This window comes from Setaria italica, chromosome IX (genome assembly GCF_000263155.2).
Source record: "Setaria italica strain Yugu1 chromosome IX, Setaria_italica_v2.0, whole genome shotgun sequence".
NCBI lineage: Eukaryota > Viridiplantae > Streptophyta > Magnoliopsida > Poales > Poaceae > Setaria > Setaria italica.
In genome coordinates, this window is record NC_028458.1 from 51,630,104 (window position 1) to 51,649,060 (window position 18,957).

An 18,957-nucleotide genomic window follows, 5' to 3' on the forward strand; every position below is an offset into this window, starting at 1 on the left:
GTGGAAGAAACGGGACCTAAAAATCCAGTCGTAACGTCACTGGTATTACAGGTACGGATGTGGGTTTAAAAAACACGTTGTTGCTGCCTTGCACACGTCCGGCGATGAGAAAAGTTCTCTAGAGAAAATGGCTGCGAGGAGAGCGACCGGCGAGACGCGCACGCGGATGGAACGCGACCTGGAGTCACATATTCAAACGGCTTGTTCGCCTTTTGCAAACTTTTTGCAGCAAATTTTCACTCTGTGTTGCAACGGCACTGTAAGAAGTTGACGCCGACGGGCGACGACGCCACGCCGGGAAGGTGGAAAGGTTAAGCAGAGGAACCGAACGGGTAGTCAGGCAGTGAGAGAAACAAAAATCACGCTACTTTTTTTAGCTGCAAACATGGTTTCGCTCCTCCGTTGCTGGCTTGCTGCACAAGCACACAAAAAGGAGAAAATGTGCTTTCGGGCTTCTCGGCACGTTTGTGAAGCCCTCTGTTTTCAGAAGAGCACGTGTTAAAGTGAGGACGATACCAGGTAGAGCACGGCCAAAAGTTCGGTACGTCGCATGCAGCGCCTAGTCTTTGTATACCAACATGTATCGATCTGAAGAATTGACTGATTTTTTTCTTGGTTTGATGGGTCATGCACGAGAAGAGCTTAAAGAAACGGGGAGAAGACGTTTACTCTCAAATTAATGAAAAATAATGACCGTGTGCACAAACTGTCGTCCTCGTTTGACCCAGGCACACAGGTAAGCGAAGAGGTCTGGAGTCTGGCTGGACTCTGGAGGAATCAGCGACGCCGTTGCTGGCTACTGGACTACTGGTGAGTCGTGAGACCCTTGCCAACGTTGCCATGCCTCAGCAGCTCATCATGCTCGTATGCCGGCAGCCGGCAGGCGGTGTCCGAACCGGGGACGGCCAGCAAACCCTCCGGTCCAAAGAGCTTACTGGGCCTAATAATGGCCCAAGACATTGTCCCCTTTATCCGCCACTTTCCTGTTCTCCTCCTGGTTAAAAGAGAAGAGCTCCAAGACCCAAGACTCCAAGAGCAACAGCTGGTCATCCATCCCCTCTTCCCCAGGGGTCCTACCTGCCGGCCTCACCAGTCCACACGCGCACCGCCGCAATGGCCAGTACCACCGCCTCGCCGCCGCCGGCCGCCGGGGACCACCCCCGCGTTCTGCTCCGCGGCTTCCTCTCCGGCGAGACCTGCAAGGTACTCGCCTTCCTCCCCCAGTCCCTCTTCCTCTGAAGCTTCTCAGAACCCTAAACCTTAGCTGCTCGGCTCGGTCTGCGTCGTTTTGACTGACGCTGCGCCTGGGTGCGGCAGGAGCTGGAGTTCGTGCACCGGAGCTGCGGCGCCGCCGGGTACCGCCCTTCCGTGGTGTCGACGTCGCTGCCGCACCTGGCGGCCACTGGCTGCGGCCACCTCCTGCTCCCGTTCGTGCCCATCCGCGAGCGCCTCCGAGACGCCGTGGAGTCCTTCTTCGATTGCCTCTTCGATGTCTTCATCGAGTTTACTGGGCTCATCAGGTGCTCAATTCTCGCGTTATCGCGTAACTACATGTCTCTTACTATCTGCTTAATTCAATCAGTTTAGAATCAGCATCGAACTGGTGCCTTCAGCATTTCAGTTTAGAGGTACGGAAGACATCGTGCGATTGAACTTGGGTGCTTATTTTCAGCTAGCTTGCCGCTTGGGCACGTTGGTCAAAATTGACGTTGTTGTTCACTGGAATTGTGTGGGCACTGGACTGTGATCTGTGGGGGTACAGCAAAAGGCTAGTGTAGGCTTCATTTACAGGTGGAGTGGATACCAATTTGGGCGTAGTCTTATTTGTTCTGAATTGTATGCGGAATTAGTTGATGCCATGTTCTGAATTATATACTGTAATGAGATTGCATAGTTTGCACACGCACTGCATAAGATATATGCTATTGTTTCACTGTATGGAGGGTGCATGAACATCCTTATATGCTGGATCATTGCTAAAAACACTGTCTATTTGCTATGCAGTTGGTGTAAGGGAGCTTCTATTGGATGGCACAGTGATGATAATAAGCCTTATCTTAGGCAAAGGGCTTTCACAGTAAGTACCAATCTTTTTGTCTTTGGAGTTCCATGAGTTCAGCATGGACCTATTCCTGTTTATATGTTGAATCTGTTGTGCCTGTCAATAGTTGTGGCACACGCACACCCTGATGAAGTGATTAGTGTCTGTTTTTCTTTGATCCTCTTTGCAACGCTTCAGAGTTCAGACTACATCCATTCAGTTGCGTACTTATATATGCTCAGTGATTTTCAGGCCTCCTTATAATGGGGTGTGGGGGTTCTATGAAGTTCACCCTAAGCCTTATGAAGTGATGTAGTTCTGCATTTTAAATCTAATCGAGATACTCCGGAAGGATCTAATGTGGCTGCCACTTTTGGGACTTCGGTTCCTGGGGACAGCCTGCATGGTGCCATTCCATGCAGTGGTAGAAGAAATGGTCCACGCTATATCTACATTAAGCGAGAATGGCTTGTCCCATTTTGCAAGCCTACATAGATTTTGTTTAAGGCCTACTTCTTGTTTACCTTTCTAAGCATTAACGTCAGTGTTTCTGATGTCTATAGAAATAAAACTACAGGAATCAGAACTTCTATTTTATATCATTTATAGAACTATTTAACTCAAGAACACGGCCCTGCCCTGCCCATGAAACTATGAATATATTTGGATCTTTATGTATACTGAATTTATTTCTGATGTTTACTTTGTCAGTGTTTCACCTTGTTCATCACATGCTCTTTCTTGTCTTATTGCAAAGGCAGTTTGCTACTTGAACAATCATGGAGAGGACTATAAGGGTGGAATCCTGCAGTTTCAGGATGGTGATCCTTCCTCTATTGTTCCAGTTGCTGGTGTATGCAAATCCACTTTTACTTTGCATCCGTTTGCAGAATACTTTTCTTATGAAGCACACGTATTTGTTGACTGTTAAAATGTTATCGGGTAATTTTGTTAAGTTTTATGAGAAGTATTTTTTCCCCAGGATGTTGTCATCTACACTGCTGATAACCGTAATGTCCATTGTGTAACTGAGGTACATTTCTGTTGTCTGCATTATTTGAATGTTTCTTTTTCTTTTGCTTTTATTGGATATTTGGATGTCTATCAACTGTGCCATGAGCAACCCACAGTCAAATGTGAACTTACAACATTTCATGATCTATAATTATAGAAGCTTTTCCTTGCACCTTTTTTTTTGGGTAAAACTCAATTCTTTGCAGCCATGTTATCAAACACTTTTTGATCTTTTTGAAGTTTCTTGCATTTCCTTTCATTTTTACCAGCAAATTACAGCAAGTTTTTCCTTACAGGTCACTGAAGGGGAAAGGCTCACCCTGACTCTTTGGTTCACTAGAGACCAAGCTTTTGATGAGGATCCAAAACTCCTTAGTTTTCTCTCTCAGACATCATTGAGCTGTGGACCAACTGAGCAAAAATCTTATATTCCTATGCCAGCCTCTGATAACATGTATTGGTTTTCCTATGATCAATCTGGTTTTGACATACGATATGCTAGAGTGCATGTCCTTGGGCTTAGTTTTCACTCAAGTAGTGGTGAATACAATACATCTGTGTTACCAGCTGAAGATGATCCAATAGAGTTGCTTGGGAAGCAACTGCGGCTCAGGAGGGGAGATGAGGTCTTTGAGAAAATATTTTCTAACAGCTTGCATGCTCTTCAGGTATCCTTCATTTTTTTGAGTGACCTTATAATATCTACTGACCTTATAATATCTACTGTGGGCTAGAAGACATCAACTCATATCAATCTATCAGTCATGAACTCATTATTGACCAACTATATGCTGCAAGTTAAGGATTTTAATGTTATTCTTGAAATGAAGTGTAAAGTACTACCTTTTCCTTTTGGCCTTGCTTCTTTAGTAAAACGTTAACCATAGATGCACAGTAATGCCATGACAAGTTACATGTTCACATGTCTGTGATTGTCCTTGAGGGTAACATTATTCTGAATAAGACAACCTTTTTTTTGGAAAAATGTAGGCCAAATAATATTGTTTTGAAATATTTCAAATGGTCTACTTCCTGTTCTAAATAGGTGGTGCAATTCTACTACTGGAAAGCACCCAAGCTGGCAGCAAGGACGGAACAAAGTGCCATTGGTTCAAGAACAGTTCGCTATCCAACTATACATCATTCAAGAGGAACAGAACTACCATTACCATGCAATCACACACTTGCAGAAACTATATTTGGATCATTTAACGCTTCGGAGTTTACTTTCGAATGGAATGATTTTGCATTAGCTGTTGCTCTGTGGGAAAATTATTCGGAAGAGTTAAAGAAACAGTTGTTGACATCTTTGCCATACTGGCTGTCCAATGGAACCATTTTTGTTGTTGAACCCTCTGAGCTCCAGGTACGTAAGAAACTAAGCAGCAATCTGGTGAACTGGGAATAAAATAGTGTATATGGCATTTCAAGTTGCTTCCGCTTGAGTTTTCTTTTTCAGCCGTGAACAGTTCTGGATTTAGATTGTAGTTATTGGATTAGATGCAGATTCCAGAGTTTTTGTCCCATTTGGATAATTTCTCTTAACACGAGGTTTCATTTAGTTAACTATAGAACATCATGGTAACCAGTTAGTGATAATTACAATTCAGTAGCTATCATTTGGCGCGATAAACCATCTTTTACAGCTTTACCCTTGTCTCCTGTGAAGAACCTAGTATTTGTGCATTTTGAGGTTTTGTCATGAAATTGTTCTGTTGTATATAATTTCATGCTTAAGGTAGATTTTTTCATCCGAGAATGAAACTGCAATTAGCATGGATGATGGCCCAAATTTACTGGGAAGAACATCCCTATGGCCTGAAGCATTGGCAGGCCATTGGTTGGCTATTCCTGGAAATAGTATCAGCTGCCAAAACAACCATGTACCTCCGTCTTGCTCTCGCATAGAAACACAAGAGAGAACATGGTTCTTAATTTGTGGAATCTGTAAATATTCCTACAATCGAATCCTATATTGCATAAGTAGTTCCCAGTGGCTCATATGCCAGAAACAAATGGACCTTGCAGGCTTGCACATCCACATTGCATCTCTGCTCCTACTGTAGTAGGAAGTGCATGCCACTACATGTTTCTTTGGCAGATGACACAACATATTAAATACTAGCATTTTTTTCATTTCCAGACCACTTATGCCACTTACCGCAATGGCTCATTCAAATTTTTCACAGAGAACTGCACCAATCTAATGCTACAATGGTGATTTGGATCTGCCTCATTCTTCAGCGAAATAGCTTGCAGGGAGGTATGCTTTTCTCAAGCTCCACTGGGAGTACCGGTACAGTATATTCCCATCAACGTCGTAAAAGATGAAGTCAGCTTGGTCCTGGTGTAGCTGGAGGGACATGAACCCTTGCCCATCATAAAAGAACTTGAGGCTATCTTCATTTGGCTGGAAGAATCCTCTCCATGCTCTGGAACCGCCACCGCTTGTGAAGTATTGGATTGGACTGGAACAACAGAAGCATATACGCTATATGGGTAAGACCACTTCACCTGGTGTTTTAATATTGGCATGCATGTTGAATTCTAAATTACTGTAAAAATTCACTTTGTATAAATGGATGCTAACCTGTCTCTGCTGCTTATGTGTTCCAGGCAGTGGTCATGCCCATTGATGTAGAAGTCAACGCCGTTAATCTGAAATGGGGCAAAAATATTATTGACCAGTTCTTTTTAAATACGTTGAGGGATAAAACTGTTGCTACTTCTGAGTAACCTTGAGGATTGGAAGAAGCAGCTGGAGAAGCTCCTTGGTGTCACCATGGTGACTGACACTCCTCATGGTATGATGGCCAACAGCAATCTTCCACTTTGCGGTTGATTTCTTCATTGCCTCATCCAAATCCTAGACGATAGAATTCATGAAAGAAGAATAAATTAATTTTGCTTCGTGGCATAATAGCAGTGTCTGTCATCGATAAATTCGTTCCAATATATGCACCTTCAGTAAGTTGGTTATGTATTTCTCGCGGGGTGCTACTCCTCTCCAATCATAATGATTTCCTTTCGGGTGAGTCCAATATTTCAGTTGAAATGGGGTGGTGTCAATAAAGAAGAAATCCGCAATTTCTGAGAGGATGTATCAGAGTTAGCCCTCTTTCTCCACTCTTCACAAACCTAGCAAGTTTGTCTGGTTCGAATGAAATATAAATTTGTACCTGCGTTCACGATGAATGATCTCATGCAAATAAATCGGCTGTCGATCTTCCGTAGGACTGGGCTAAACTGCGCTAAAGCATTACCCTTGTAGTCATGATTTCCCAGAACTGAAAAAGAAAAGCACAATGTGCAAGCGTTAGTACACATCCAAACACAGGCAGTATGCGACATGTTTTGGTCGCCGCGTCGGTAGAAATGGTCATTAAAATTTACAAGCACAAGTTTCAGGTTCAGTAAAGCTTACCGAGGTACCACGGCTTCTGTAAGCTCTTCGCCGTGTAGATGTCTGTGAAGGATTGCTCGAACGCATGGTCATCCACGCCCGTCAGCCCGGTCTCGTAGAAGTTGTCGCCGGTGGATACGACGAAGTCGATGTCGAGCTCCTCCCCGACCCTGCCCATCTGCACGAAACCCGCTCATTTTCTTACTATACTGCTACTTTTACCAGTTTACAGTTCCCGGAAGTTAAATCCTCACATCAGATTAGCCTGCTTAGTGAAAAAAATGTTCGTTTCCTGTGATTCGTAGTGGATCTAAAACTGCCGAAAGTTTTAGGGTCAGTTTGGTACGACTCCAAACGATTTAAGGCCCGTTTGGTTCGCAGGGCTAAAGTTTAGTCTCTATCACATCGAATGTTTAGATACTGATTAGAAGTATAGAAGTATTAAACATAGACTAATTATAAAACCAATTGCACAGATGAAGGTTAATTCGCGAGACGAATCTATTAAGCCTAATTAGTCCATGATTTGACAATGTGATGCTACAGTAACATGTGCTAATTATGAATTAATTAGGTTTAATAGATTCGTCTCACAAATTAACCTCCATCTGTGTAATTCTGTGTAATTAATTTTATAATTAACTCATGTTTAGTCCTAATTAGCTTCTGAAGATTTAACTCATGTTTAGCCCTTATAATTAGCTATCGAAGATTCGATGTGATACGGACTTTAGGTCAAGGATACAAACACCACTTTAATCTTTTGATCCATTTTCGATAGATGCGCACTAACAAAACAGGATTGGAGATCACGAGCACGCGCCAGTGGACGCAGGTGCCGAGTGCCGACGGCTGTCTTTGTGGCATAAACAAATCAGACGCGACAACTGGGCCAATAGGAAAACGGGCTCATTCTACTCCGACTCCGACGAACAGAAACGGATCCTATTGGTGGGCGGGACGAATGCTTTTTTACCTGCTCGGCGACCCGGGACTGGTTGTACATCCCCTTGCGGCCCCAGTCCCCGACGACGAGCAGGCTGAGCGACCCGTCGGTCTTGGCCGGGTGCTCCAGCCGGGGCAGCGCCGCCACAGCGCACAAGAGCGCGGCCGCCGCGGCCAGGAGGGCGAGCGCCATGGCAGCGCCGCCCTTCGCCATAGCGCGGCGCACCCGGAGGGAGCAAGAACGGAGGGCACCAGTTGGTAGCGCGCGTGCGCCGCAGCAAAGCAAGCCCACACCTCGGTCAGGTGTCTTGGCAGTTGCCACAGGCAGGCAGAAGGGGAAGGAAGGGAAAGGTAGGGAATAGGCCAACCAATAGGGAACCCCGGGGAGGGAGATATCTGAGGGAGGGCGGCGAGGCTGCCCGTCCAATGGGCAACCGGGTGCTGCATGCGTGAGCGCGAGTGGCTGACGCGGCGACCCCCAATCCTGTGGGGTCCGGCCCGCTCTCTCCTCCCTGATTGCTTTTCGCTTGTAGCGTATGGAAGCGTCAAGATCGTCACGTTTTTGTTCGAGCCGTGCCGTAGCGAGCGATGCTGCCATCTCGAAGGGAAAAGATTGGGAATGCGAGCGCGACAGGAGTGATGGAGTGGGTGACAACGTGATCGGGCAGCTGGAGTGATGGGCGCGGCCATATCTGATGACTTGGAGATTCCAGCGGACCTGCTCGTGTCGCCCCGGTCCAGTGCCAACTTGCATTGCAGCAGGGGCTCGCGCTCCAGTTCGGAGTTTTCTCGCCCACGGAATTGCAAGAGATTATCATCTGCCTGACCGGCTACCGATCCAAGATGGGTCCACGGGCCACCATCATGCATTCATGTGTCACACCGTATATGAACATTACCGCGTGGTAGTGCATGCCCTCCGCCCAGCGGCAGACGGTCCGGGCTCGCCTGCACAAGACACCTTCCATACGACATTTTTAGTCACAATCGTTTTTGAATCCGGGACTAAAGGATACCGGGCTCGCATGCACAGAGAAGAGACCTTCCATCCAGCGTTTTTAGTCCTGGTCGTTTTTGAACCTGGAACTAAAGGTCCTCTAGTCCCGCTTGAAAACACAACCCGGAACTAAAGGGGAGGGCCCTTTAGTCCCGGTTAAAACCAACAATTGGGACTACATCTCTTCGTACCGGCCTGGCAGCCTTTATCACCCCACTGCCCTCATCTCTCTCCCCCACTACCTTATCCTTTCCCCACCACCGACTCTTTCTCTCCCTCTACCGCTTCCTCTCCATCTCCTACTCTCTGTCCTCCCTCCACTGGCTGCCGTCGCCGCGCGAGGCCTCCCCGGCCAGGCCCTAGCCGCTGGCGCGTGGCCCGCCGGCCATGCGAGCGCACGAGCTCTCCCCGACCGGCCCATGGTCGGTCGGCGCGCATGTGGGCGAGATGGCGAGCGGGGGAGCCTGTGGATACGAGAAGTGGGTGAGATGATTTGTTTGTGAATGATTTTGTGCTATGTTGTGAATCAAATCGAACTCATGTGTTGTGAATCAAATTGAACTCATGTGTTGTGAATCACAATCTTGTGCGCTCTTACTTTAATTCGTGAAGTGTTAATTGTTTTGATTATCTTTGTGGTGGAGTTGGAGCTCAAGGAGGTGGTACAGTAGTCGAGGCGGAGCTGGGCGCACGGCGGCACAAGCAGGAACCGGGGAGGGGGGCATTTTTTTATTTTTTTGAACCTTTAATCCCAGGTGAATGACCCAGGACTAAAGAGAGGAACCTTTAATCCCGAATAATCAGTCCCGGTTGATTTTTCGAGAGCTATGATGCTTACCAATAGGTCGGTTTTCCACCGGTGATGGAAAATGGTGCCTCGTTTTCCTCATGCTCGACTGTGGCAGTGACAAATGCTCGAAGCGACAATGAAGCGACGACGACATAAACCGAACCTAGGTATTCCTTCTCCGTGGATGGATGAACTACACGCCATACTTCAGTACTAGTACATTTTTCTCTCAGATCACTTCTCCGCCGCTTATCACAATGCCACAATCAAATTTTACAGTGATGTCGGATACCTGAACCGATCTCTAATCTCTCGTGGTGATCTCCATCCGACTCATTCCTCTGTGGCGTAGCCGGACGGCCGGAGGTGGCTCGTTTCCATCGGGCTCGACCGCGTATATTGGTACAGCTCATTCCCATCGACGTCATAAAAGGTGAACTCGGCTTGGTTTTGGTCGAGCTGGAGGGACATGAACCCTTGCCCGTCATAGAAGAACTCAAGGTTATCTTCGTTGGGCTGGAACACTCCTCTCCATGCTTTCGAACCGCCTCCGCTTGTGAAGTACTGGATCGGGCTGGACCAGCATAATAAACATGAGTGTTAGGGTTAGGCCCCTTCATCCATCATCATATATCTTGTGCAAACATATTAAATGGATGCTAACCTGTCCCTGCTGCTAATGTGCTCCAGGCAGTGGTCGTGCCCATTGATGTAGAAGTCGACGCCGTTGGCCTGGAAATGGCATGGAATTGTTAGCGTATAATTCCTTTTGGTACAAATTTCTGAAGCTAATATCACCGATGCCTTTTGTGACCTGGAGGACCGGAAGAAGTAGCTGCAGAAGCTCCTTGGTGTCACCATGATCACTGACACTCCTCATGGTATGATGTCCCACGGCAATCTTCCACGTTGCAGTTGATTTCTTCATGGCCTCGTCCAAATCCTGTCCACAAAACGAAAGAGGACTAAAACTAAATAATTTTGCTTTGAAACGTCGTCATAGCTTGTTTATCACTAGTCCACCAACCCGTGCTCCCGCACGGGTTAATGTTTTTAGAAACTATTGTATTTAAAAATTATTTAGAAATTATTTAACTCTCTCATTTTTTAATACTTCAACATAATACTTATATAGATATATACCTATCTTTGTCTAGTTGTGATTGTTTTTAATTAATAATTACTCTATGCACTTTTTCATCCATATTCATACTTTTTTTCATTTTGTATTGCACCTCCAATCCTCCATACATTATGTTTAGCATACAAATCAATATTTTTCATCGATTTCTCACATACATGTATAAATGGTCTACATGGTGGGATTCATCATGTGTATATACTTTAACTTATTATTTTTATATTAACAATGATATAAATAGGTAATTTAGAATCATATATTAATTTACTTTTAGACATATGATGCACATATTTAGGTTATTTTTAATAACGACGTACGTACGTAACATAGATAAAATTTTAGAATGACATTTTAAGTTATGCTTTATAATGATTTATAATGATAAGTATTAGTAAATTGGATGAAGATTATGGGGTTACTTTAGATTATTTTTTATAATAGCTGAGCTCGATAATTTAGATATAGGTTTAGAGCTCATTTTTTAATATTTTCACAATGATAGTGGTGGGTAATTTTTTAGAAAATGTAATAGATCAATGGCTATGATTATTAGAGTTTACAGGATTGGTGTTTGATGTTTTTAATTTTTATGAGGATTTATCTCTTTTTTCTATCTTGTCTCATGGGAACTAATAGGGAGCCTCCAATGGAAAAAAAATGAGACTACATTGCTACAAAACTATTACCATAAGCTACCTCTCGTTTGTTAAATATTCGAACACAATACTTATATAGATATATACTTGATATCTTCATCCAATTGTAATAGATTTTAGTTAGTAATTACTCTATAATATTTTCATCCACATTTATAATCTTTAACTTTTCACTTTGCATCGTAGGTATGCGCTTGAATTTGTTTAATGAACCCTAAGTTTGAGATACAATTTTAACATAGAAATCTATATTCACATCACTTTAGATCTTTATAAATGGTGACACACATCATGCGTATAGATCTTAATTATTATATCGTATACCAATAGTGCAAGATATATATGATTTAAAATCATATATTGATGTATATTTTTAATTAAGGTTATTTGATTCAAATATAGGGTTACCTTATGTTATTTTTAATAATAGCATGCGTGGGTAATATAGATGCAAATTTAAGGGGTTCCTTTGAGTTTTTTAAGTAATAGTGGTGGGCAATTCAATTGCAAATTAGGGGGTTATTTTAAATATTGTTTATAATGGCATAAGTGGGTAATTTTGATGAAGATTAGGGGTTGCTTTAGTTTATTTTATATAATGGCATAGGTGGGTAATTTATATATAGATTTAGGGGGTTACTTTAGGCTATTTTCATAATGGCATAGGTGGGTAATTTTTTAGAAAATATAATAGATCCAATGGCTATGATGATTTGAATCTATCAATTGATGGTCGGATGTTTTGCTTTTTTGTGAGAATTTCTAGGATTTCTCTCTTTTTCTAGAGTGTCCACCTAGGAATCCTAGGTGGCTTCACCTGGAGGCTTCAAAAGGAGCCTCCAATTAGTGGCATAGGTGGGTAATTTTTTAGAAAATATAATAGATCCAATGGCTATGATGATTTGAATCTATCAATTGATGGTCAGATGTTTTGCTTTTTTGTGAGAATTTCTAGGATTTCTCTCTTTTTCTAGAGTGTCCACCTAGGAATCCTAGGTGGCTTCACTTGGAGGCTTCAAAAGGAGCCTCCAATTAGTAATAGTAAGATTGATGAGCTCATTCAAAGTATGTACCTTCAACAAATTGGCTAAGTATTTTTCTCGAGGCGCCACTTCTCTCCAATCATAATGATCATCTTTAGGGTGAGTCCAGTACTTCAGTTGAAATGGAGTCGTGTCAACAAAGAAGAAATCCACAATTTCTGGTAAAAACATCAGAATGGTATTTTACAGTTAGTCCCCCTTTTTTCTCATCACAGTTTTCACAATAGATCTACAGTTACTCTACTTTTTTTCACCACAGTTTTCACAATTGACCTAGCTAATTTGTTGATTATTTCAGTGGAGAAAAAAAACGATTCTGTACCTGCGTTAACAATAAACGACCTCATGCAAATGAACCGGCTGTCAATCTTTTGCAGGACTGGGCTGAGCTGTGCAAGCACATCACCCCTGTAGTCATGGTTTCCCAGAACTGAAAAGGAAAATGAAACGTGAGTCACATGTATAGCGTATACCAAAAGAAAAACATTGTAGCAAGATGAAGAGTGACGGAAAAAGCACAAGCTAAACTTACCGAGGTACCAGGGCTTTTGCAGGCTCTTCGCCGTGTAGATGTCGGTGAAGGATTGCTCGAACGCCTGGTCATCTGTGCCCGTCAGGCCGTTCTCGTAGAAGTTGTCGCCGGTGGATATGACGAAGTCGATGTCGAGCTGCTCACCGACTTTCCCCATCTACATCGGAAACCACTAATGCATCAAAAAGTACTAGCGGTAACTTTTCCTTAAGTGAACGACAGCTGGAACTTTTTTTTTTCAGAAAAAGGTCAGAGCATGAGCATGCATGCCCTGAGCCGGCCATCGGGGCATCGGCGACTTTTTCTTCTTTACAATAAAGAAAACTGAAATGGCAAGTGGCAACCGATGGTGGAGACTTGCACTACTCCCACTCCTCCTTCGCCCAATCAGAACAGCCGGCCAATGGCAGGTCTCCGTGTACCACCATTTTGATCAGGGATTCAGGATCCCCTACCTCAACGAACAGTAAGACCTCGACCAAAATTACAACTACAATCCAATCCTATCTACTCCTGCTCGATCGGCGCCTATATCAACGGATCAAGATCGTAAAAGAGCAGAAGGTTCTCGGTTAATTTCTCGAATGTTGCGTACCTGCTCGGCGACCCTGGATTGGTTGTACGTGCCCTTGCGTCCCCAGTCGCCGACGACGAGGAGGCTGAGCGACCCGCCGTTCTTGGCCGTGTGCTCCAGCCGGGCCAGCTCCCCGGCGGCCGGCGAACACAGGAGCGCGGCCAGGGCGAGGACCGCCGCGGCGGCCATGGCAGCGCCGTTGCCCTTCGCCATCGATCGCCCCCCTCCCCGGCACTCGAATCAAACTGAAAACGAGATGCCGCGATCGGGCTAGGCCGGGGGACACTGACGGCCGATATATAATAGCGGCAGTGGTACGCGACGCGACGGCAAGTCACCACTCCACTAAACCAGGTCCTGGTTAGGTTAGGTGCCTTGCAAGCATTCGCGGCGCGGGAAGGGAGGGGAGGCGGGGATGTGGAGACTGGAGGAGGCTCTGGCTCTGGCTGTCGCTGTCCGTCCAATGGAGCGGGTGAACGGGTGACGCGGCCCCCACGCCTGCCAATCCCTTCCCGATCCGGGGATTTCTGCTTTCGGATGATTACTTGTGGCGTTGGAGACCTGGATAGTGGAGACGTCCAGATCGTTTTACTTCCGTGTCATCCATGAACAGTGAGCGATAATGCCATCCGGAAAAGGGAAACCGCGATGATAATGCGATCCATGGGCATGGGCTGTGCTCGCATTATTGGAGCGACCCGTGGAGTGGTTGAGTGAGTACGCAGCCAACTGGAGTGATGGGCGGTGGTAATCGACGGCACGGATTCCTTCCGACTCTCCCACTCCAGTGCCAAACCGGCTGAAACGATCAGGCTCAGCCCAATCGTTAGGCCGATCGAGGCTGCGTGCTATACCATTGAAAATGTGGACCAACCATGTGCTGACTTGCTGATGATGTGCACATGTTACGATACGAGCATGCATTATTGCAGGCAGGATAGGGCGGAGTGTGTCGATGCAACCCAGGCGCTCCATCGAGTGACGAGCCGAGACGAGGCTCGCGATTGGACACCGGCGGCGTTTTCCTGACCGGATCAGAGCTCACAGCTCTGACAGGCAAAGACTGGCGAAGAACGTGGCCTGGCAGGACCGCAGGATTTCCCTCAGTTTAGGTCAGTTTGGTAGGATTTTAAGCCTTGTTTAGTTGCCAAAGTTTGAACGTGCCAAATTACTGTTACATCACTGTAGCACACTGTAGCGTTTCATTTGTATTTGTGAATTATTATCCAAACATTGACTAATAGGCTCAAAAGATTCGTCCCGCAAAGTACAACAAAACCGTGCAATTAGTTTTTAATTTTGTCTACATTTAGTACTCCATGCATGTACCGCAAGTTTAATGTGATGGGGAATCTTCTTTTTGCATAGTGCCAAAGTTGGGAGTTGGGGGTGAACTAAACAAGGGCTTAGCTCTGGCTTCTTCTACGGCTCCCGCTAAAGTTTTATCAAAAAGTTTGGTTAAAATAGTTTAACTTTTGAAACACTAGAGGAGCCGGAGCCATTTTATATGGAGAAGCTGAAGAAAAAAAATAATTGATCTAGCTTCTTCTCATTTTAGGAGGAGCTGGAGTCCTACCAAACTGACCCTTAACCTCGCCTCCATGTGCTGTTTTTTTTAATCTTGTGGGTCAAGCATGCAAGTTGGTGGTTGGTGCCGCCAATAGAAAAAGAACAGACGGACTGTTGTTGCCGTCGACGCTAGTAGAAAGAATGCCGTGCGCACAATCTGCAGTTTCGTATAGTGCCATCGTCGTATTTCACCTGAAATTTCTGAAATTCTTATGCTTTTAGTGGAATTTAACTTTTTTGCTTGCGGGGTGCTAACCGCGATCTGATTGATTTTCAGGAGGCAAATTAAGCAAATCGCTTGCCAAGTTTACACGGGATACTACCAGAATCCGGAGTTGCTTTGGGGTAGTGGGGGTTGGACAATACAGAGGGGACATCTAGCGATGTCTGAAACTGGACGCCTTTCCCTCCTGCTCGCCTTTTGAAATCCAAATCAATTTCACAGTGTGGCAATCCAGAGACTTTGCCGTACATAATTCCAAATAGAAGTTTTGTACAAATCAATAGCTTGACCAGCCTAATCCTCCAATTGATCTGGTCTGCGACAGTTTTCATTCTTCTTGATCCAGATAGGCGGAGGGTTGTGGGTGACCCGTTTTGCTCGAGGTCCACTGGTACAGGACCTTCCCGGAGACATCGTAAAAGTTGAACTGAGCCTGCTCTCGGTTCAGCTGGAGGGACATGAACCCTTGCCCGTCGTAGAAGAACCTGAGCTTGTCCTTGTTTGGCTGGAACACTCCTCTCCATGCTTTTGAACCGCCTCCGCTAGTGAAATACTGGATTGGGCTGGAATAGCAGAAGCAATTGAAGGCTTAGATATTTGATTGATGAAATTTAGACATATCGCATATAGGTCGTGTTCTAAAACTTAAATGCAACTCCATGTAAAATGATGCTCAACCTGTCTCTGCTGCTAATGTGCTCCAGGCAGTGATCATGCCCATTGATGTAGAAGTCGGCGCCATTTTCCTGAATGGAGGGATATTTTCGTCAAAAGATTGTTTCCATGAACCTTCTGAAACTAACTTGTGGCTACCTCTGAATTACCTTGAGGACAGGAAGTAGTAATTTCAGAAGCTCCTTGGTGTCTCCATGATCACTGACACTCCTCATGGTGTGATGCCCAACAACAATCTTCCACCTTGCAGTTGATTTCTTCATAGCCTCATCCAAGTCCTGCATTGCAGAATAAAAAAAATAAACAATTTTGCTTTCAAATGGTAGCTCTATAAAGAATTGATGGTGGTTTCTTTCCAATTGTACTTACCTCCAGCAAATTGGCTATGTATTTTCCTCGAGGTGCCACTCCTCTCCAGTCATAATGATGCTTGCCAGGGTGAGTCCAGTAATTCCGTTGGAATGGAGTGGTGTCGACGAAGAAGAAATCCACAAATTCTGACAAGGTTAGGAAGAATGACGCACACATTCAGTCTGTTTTTACCACGTTACAGTTTTGGCAAAATATAATCATTTCTGATTTCAAATGAAATTTGTTTTGTACCTGCATTAACAATGAATGATCTCATGCAAATGAATCTGCTGTCGATCTTTCGCAAGACTGGGCTAAGCTGTGCGAGCGCATTGCCCCTGTAATCATGATTTCCCAGAACTGAAAAAGATAATGCAGTTGTAGTTCACATGTACTTCATCAGCATTCAGTCCAAATGGTAATAACAGAAAGCAAACGGTGGAAGAACATGGAAGATTAACTACCTAGGTACCACGGCTTCTGTAAGCTTTGTGCCGTGTAGATATCAGTAAACGATTCTTCAAATGCATGATCATGTACGTCCTTCAAGCCATTGTCATAGAAATTGTCCCCGGTGGATATAACAAAGTCGATGTCGAGCTTCTCCCCAACCCTTCCCATCTACAGTCAAAACCAAGTGATGTTATGGGATGTACGTGGTAAATTTGTGACCATCAAAATATCAGATTTTTTATTGAGATACATACAACCAGCCTATTTTTAAATATTTGGATGTCATGTGGTAAAATGGTATGCATATACTCATCGCAAAAATAATATCATGATGTTTGTAGTTTAATAAGTTTAAACATGTGTGTACCATGGTAGAAATTAATGGTGAAAGTTATTTGTTAAAATTGTGCAAATGTCCAAAATTTCAACTTTCCCTTTTGATTGCAAAGAGTATTATTGTTTAGGATGTTAAACAAACTATCTAATATTACTCTAGTACTTGTATATCTTAATGAATTATGATCGCATGAGTACACAAAAGATAAAGGAAATTGTTTCTCACCGATTTGGCCAATCAAGTAAGACTTGTTTTTTTCTCAAAAACTAAATAAATGTGTCTAGTTTTTAGTGGTTAGGCTATGGTCGTTAGTTGAGGCCAATGATGACAAGAAAATGCATGTGATTTCATGCCAATAGTGAGGCAAGTGGTTCTTAGTATTGTGAACCACCGTGTCATGTTTTTTTAATTAGGCCAGGCAATGTTGGTCTAATTTGTGCGCAAATTAACATTTTTTTTTGCTTCGTTCCTAGTCCGATCCATGATCCATTACGACGGACGCAGAAGACCAAGAACAACCTCATCATGCGCAACTGCAAAGCGTCGACGACTTCTGATACAACTCGCACTAAACAAAACTGAATCGGCATCGATCTAAACAGGAAAACTGAATCAAACGCTCTCGATTGCAGGCCTGAGCACTAACTTTTAGCAACTGGTAGTATGTGGTATGTATCAACAATGGGATCGAGATGCGTGGCAGGAAGGCTATGAACGCACGTAAGATGGAATGCCTCTCACCTGCTCCGCGACCCGTGACTGGTTGTGCGTCCCCTTGCGTCCCCAGTCCCCGACGACGAGCAGGCTGAGCGACCCGTCGTTCTTGGCCGGGTGGTGCTCCAGCCGGGGCAGCGCGCCCGCGGCCGTGTCGCAGCACAGCGCGGCCGCCACGGCCAGGAACGCCAGCGCCGCGGCCGCCATGGCAGCGCTGCTGCCGTTCGCCATACCCCGGGGCTCGAAGCACGACGACCGAGAGCCCTGAGACGATGAGAGGGCCCCGGGCGCCGGCAGATGATATGTAGCAGCAGCAGCAGCAGCACAGGCGCACTGCGGCAGGTCACATGTATAATGCGCCGGAAGCAGAGAGGTTTTGGTTTCGGTTGGAGGGGCTCTCCGTCCAGCGGGCCCCGCGCGCGCCCCTGTTAGTTGTTGCGTTCAATTAGGGAGTTCACTTCACCACGGCTGGATTAACTTGACTTGGACGGCGACGACATGGATTTTTTTCTTTCGAAAGCTGCGACGACATGGATTGCCAGGGCTGGATGGGAGAGCGGCGCGAGGCTACAGTCCAAGCACCGGGGCGGCAGGCAGGGTCCGAGTCGGAGGGCCAATCGTTGAGCTTGGGGGCGGCCAGGCCAACCATGCGAGCGTAATCGACGGGTTTGGGTGTATCCCCAACCCATGCAGAGCTCCGTCGCCTACCGGGCGGCGATACTCGATGGGTGGCACGAAACGGCATATTCTTCCGTCATCGCGCATGCACGTCGCAGCATTGGATTACTGTAGTCTGTAGAGGCCGACGGTCAGGGCACGGTATCGTGTAGAAGAAAATCGAGCTCTGGGGTGGGACGTGGGAATACCGTGTGCGCGCGCGCGGCGTCATCTCGGTGGTACGCTCTGGGATGTCTAACACGCTCCCTGTTTCGGATATAGCTGCCGTGGCCATGTTTCTTTGCTTTCGTTTTTTAAGCAAACGCCGTGTCAGGACTCAGGTTTCATGCCTGCCGTCCGTTCGCTCGCTCTGCCTTGGAGTCGCTAGACTGGGCATGATAAAGCGGGTTCGGTGCGAATATTCGAGGTACATTTTCCGATGGGAGGTCGCTTGATGCGCCGGATATTCTTTGGTGCCGTGTGGAGCGCGCGGCTACCGCGGCTCGTAGTTGCCGGACCGTGCCGTGCCTGTTCTCTCTTTCTTTCTTTCTTTCTGAAGAAGAAAACGCAGTTCAGCGCTGTACGCGCGCGATTCACACGCGACGAGTTGTTCTAGGAGTACGCAGCACACGTTAAAATCGTGTAAGTAGGTGTGCACACGGTCGTCGAGTGTGTGGAAGAGGTGAAGCGCGTTTCGAAGCCAGCGGGCCTCTCAAACGGGCCGGTTCTCAGGAGTCTTAACGGCTTTACTGACTGGGCCGTAAACGCGCAAGCGCAAAAATGTCGACGACGTCGTTCTGCGGGGCTCCTGTATGTCATGGTCGATTAAACTATAAAACCCA

The 18,957-nt window shown here is 45.6% G+C and overlaps 4 protein-coding genes and 1 long non-coding RNA gene across 6 annotated transcripts; 2 read left to right on the plus strand and 3 right to left on the minus strand.

The window, feature by feature from the left end:
• The first annotated feature begins 1,024 nt into the window (after window positions 1-1,024).
• Window positions 1,025-6,040, plus strand: LOC101752578. Of its 2 annotated transcripts, XM_004985004.3 has the most exons (9): window positions 1,025-1,203; window positions 1,318-1,520; window positions 2,005-2,077; window positions 2,799-2,894; window positions 3,024-3,074; window positions 3,352-3,723; window positions 4,101-4,421; window positions 5,245-5,554; window positions 5,672-6,040. In XM_004985004.3, the coding sequence occupies exons 1-8, from the start codon at window positions 1,114-1,116 to the stop codon at window positions 5,260-5,262; spliced, it is 1,224 nt and encodes a 407-aa protein (XP_004985061.2). In that variant the 5' UTR covers window positions 1,025-1,113; the 3' UTR covers window positions 5,263-5,554; window positions 5,672-6,040. The 2 variants fall into 2 exon arrangements, with proteins under 2 accessions (XP_004985061.2, XP_022678830.1); XM_022823095.1 differs by lacking the exon at window positions 2,799-2,894.
• LOC101752993 (purple acid phosphatase 3) lies at window positions 4,924-7,775 on the minus strand. The gene is made up of 7 exons (XM_004985005.3): window positions 7,435-7,775; window positions 6,480-6,636; window positions 6,235-6,342; window positions 6,018-6,145; window positions 5,793-5,921; window positions 5,646-5,713; window positions 4,924-5,523 (listed from the first exon to the last, which is right to left on the minus strand). Exons 1-7 carry the CDS (start codon window positions 7,615-7,617, stop codon window positions 5,289-5,291), a joined length of 1,008 nt encoding a protein of 335 aa, XP_004985062.1. The 5' UTR covers window positions 7,618-7,775; the 3' UTR covers window positions 4,924-5,288.
• Window positions 7,776-8,424: 649 nt separating this feature from the next.
• Window positions 8,425-9,332, plus strand: LOC111255877. The gene is made up of 2 exons (XR_002676020.1): window positions 8,425-9,155; window positions 9,245-9,332. It is a non-coding gene; the product is annotated as an uncharacterized LOC111255877 (long non-coding RNA).
• Window positions 9,261-13,577, minus strand: LOC101753664 (purple acid phosphatase 4). Its single transcript, XM_004985008.3, has 7 exons — window positions 13,158-13,577; window positions 12,563-12,719; window positions 12,353-12,460; window positions 12,061-12,188; window positions 10,005-10,133; window positions 9,855-9,922; window positions 9,261-9,764 (listed from the first exon to the last, which is right to left on the minus strand). Exons 1-7 carry the CDS (start codon window positions 13,347-13,349, stop codon window positions 9,524-9,526), a joined length of 1,023 nt encoding a protein of 340 aa, XP_004985065.1. The 5' UTR covers window positions 13,350-13,577; the 3' UTR covers window positions 9,261-9,523.
• A 1,512-nt stretch (window positions 13,578-15,089) lies between these two features.
• On the minus strand, window positions 15,090-17,835 carry LOC101754330 (purple acid phosphatase 17). The gene is made up of 7 exons (XM_004985009.3): window positions 17,486-17,835; window positions 16,419-16,575; window positions 16,207-16,314; window positions 15,973-16,100; window positions 15,753-15,881; window positions 15,607-15,674; window positions 15,090-15,491 (listed from the first exon to the last, which is right to left on the minus strand). Exons 1-7 carry the CDS (start codon window positions 17,687-17,689, stop codon window positions 15,257-15,259), a joined length of 1,029 nt encoding a protein of 342 aa, XP_004985066.1. The 5' UTR covers window positions 17,690-17,835; the 3' UTR covers window positions 15,090-15,256.
• Between the last annotated feature and the right edge of the window lie 1,122 nt (window positions 17,836-18,957).

What these genes read in the sequence shown, in the direction of transcription:
- LOC101752578 (XM_004985004.3), top strand. Translation starts at nt 1,114, where the DNA reads ATGGCCAGTACCACCGCCTCGCCGCCGCCGGCCGCCGGGGACCACCCC. An exon ending in CTATTGTTCCAGTTGCTGGT is followed by an intron (nt 2,895 to 3,023) that starts GTATGCAAATCC and finishes TTTTTTCCCCAG; the next exon opens with GATGTTGTCATCTACACTGC. An exon ending in ACAGCTTGCATGCTCTTCAG is followed by an intron (nt 3,724 to 4,100) that starts GTATCCTTCATT and finishes TGTTCTAAATAG; the next exon opens with GTGGTGCAATTCTACTACTG.
- LOC101752993 (XM_004985005.3), bottom strand. Translation starts at nt 7,617, where the DNA reads ATGGCGAAGGGCGGCGCTGCCATGGCGCTCGCCCTCCTGGCCGCGGCG. An exon ending in ACATAACCAACTTACTGAAG is followed by an intron (nt 5,922 to 6,017) that starts GTGCATATATTG and finishes TCTATCGTCTAG; the next exon opens with GATTTGGATGAGGCAATGAA. An exon ending in TGCTTCTTCCAATCCTCAAG is followed by an intron (nt 5,714 to 5,792) that starts GTTACTCAGAAG and finishes GCCCCATTTCAG; the next exon opens with ATTAACGGCGTTGACTTCTA.
- LOC101753664 (XM_004985008.3), bottom strand. Translation starts at nt 13,349, where the DNA reads ATGGCGAAGGGCAACGGCGCTGCCATGGCCGCCGCGGCGGTCCTCGCC. An exon ending in GCAAAAGCCCTGGTACCTCG is followed by an intron (nt 12,461 to 12,562) that starts GTAAGTTTAGCT and finishes TTTCCTTTTCAG; the next exon opens with TTCTGGGAAACCATGACTAC. An exon ending in GTCGTTTATTGTTAACGCAG is followed by an intron (nt 12,189 to 12,352) that starts GTACAGAATCGT and finishes TGTTTTTACCAG; the next exon opens with AAATTGTGGATTTCTTCTTT.
- LOC101754330 (XM_004985009.3), bottom strand. Translation starts at nt 17,689, where the DNA reads ATGGCGAACGGCAGCAGCGCTGCCATGGCGGCCGCGGCGCTGGCGTTC. An exon ending in AGTCACGGGTCGCGGAGCAG is followed by an intron (nt 16,576 to 17,485) that starts GTGAGAGGCATT and finishes TTTTGACTGTAG; the next exon opens with ATGGGAAGGGTTGGGGAGAA. An exon ending in CACATTAGCAGCAGAGACAG is followed by an intron (nt 15,492 to 15,606) that starts GTTGAGCATCAT and finishes CTGCTATTCCAG; the next exon opens with CCCAATCCAGTATTTCACTA.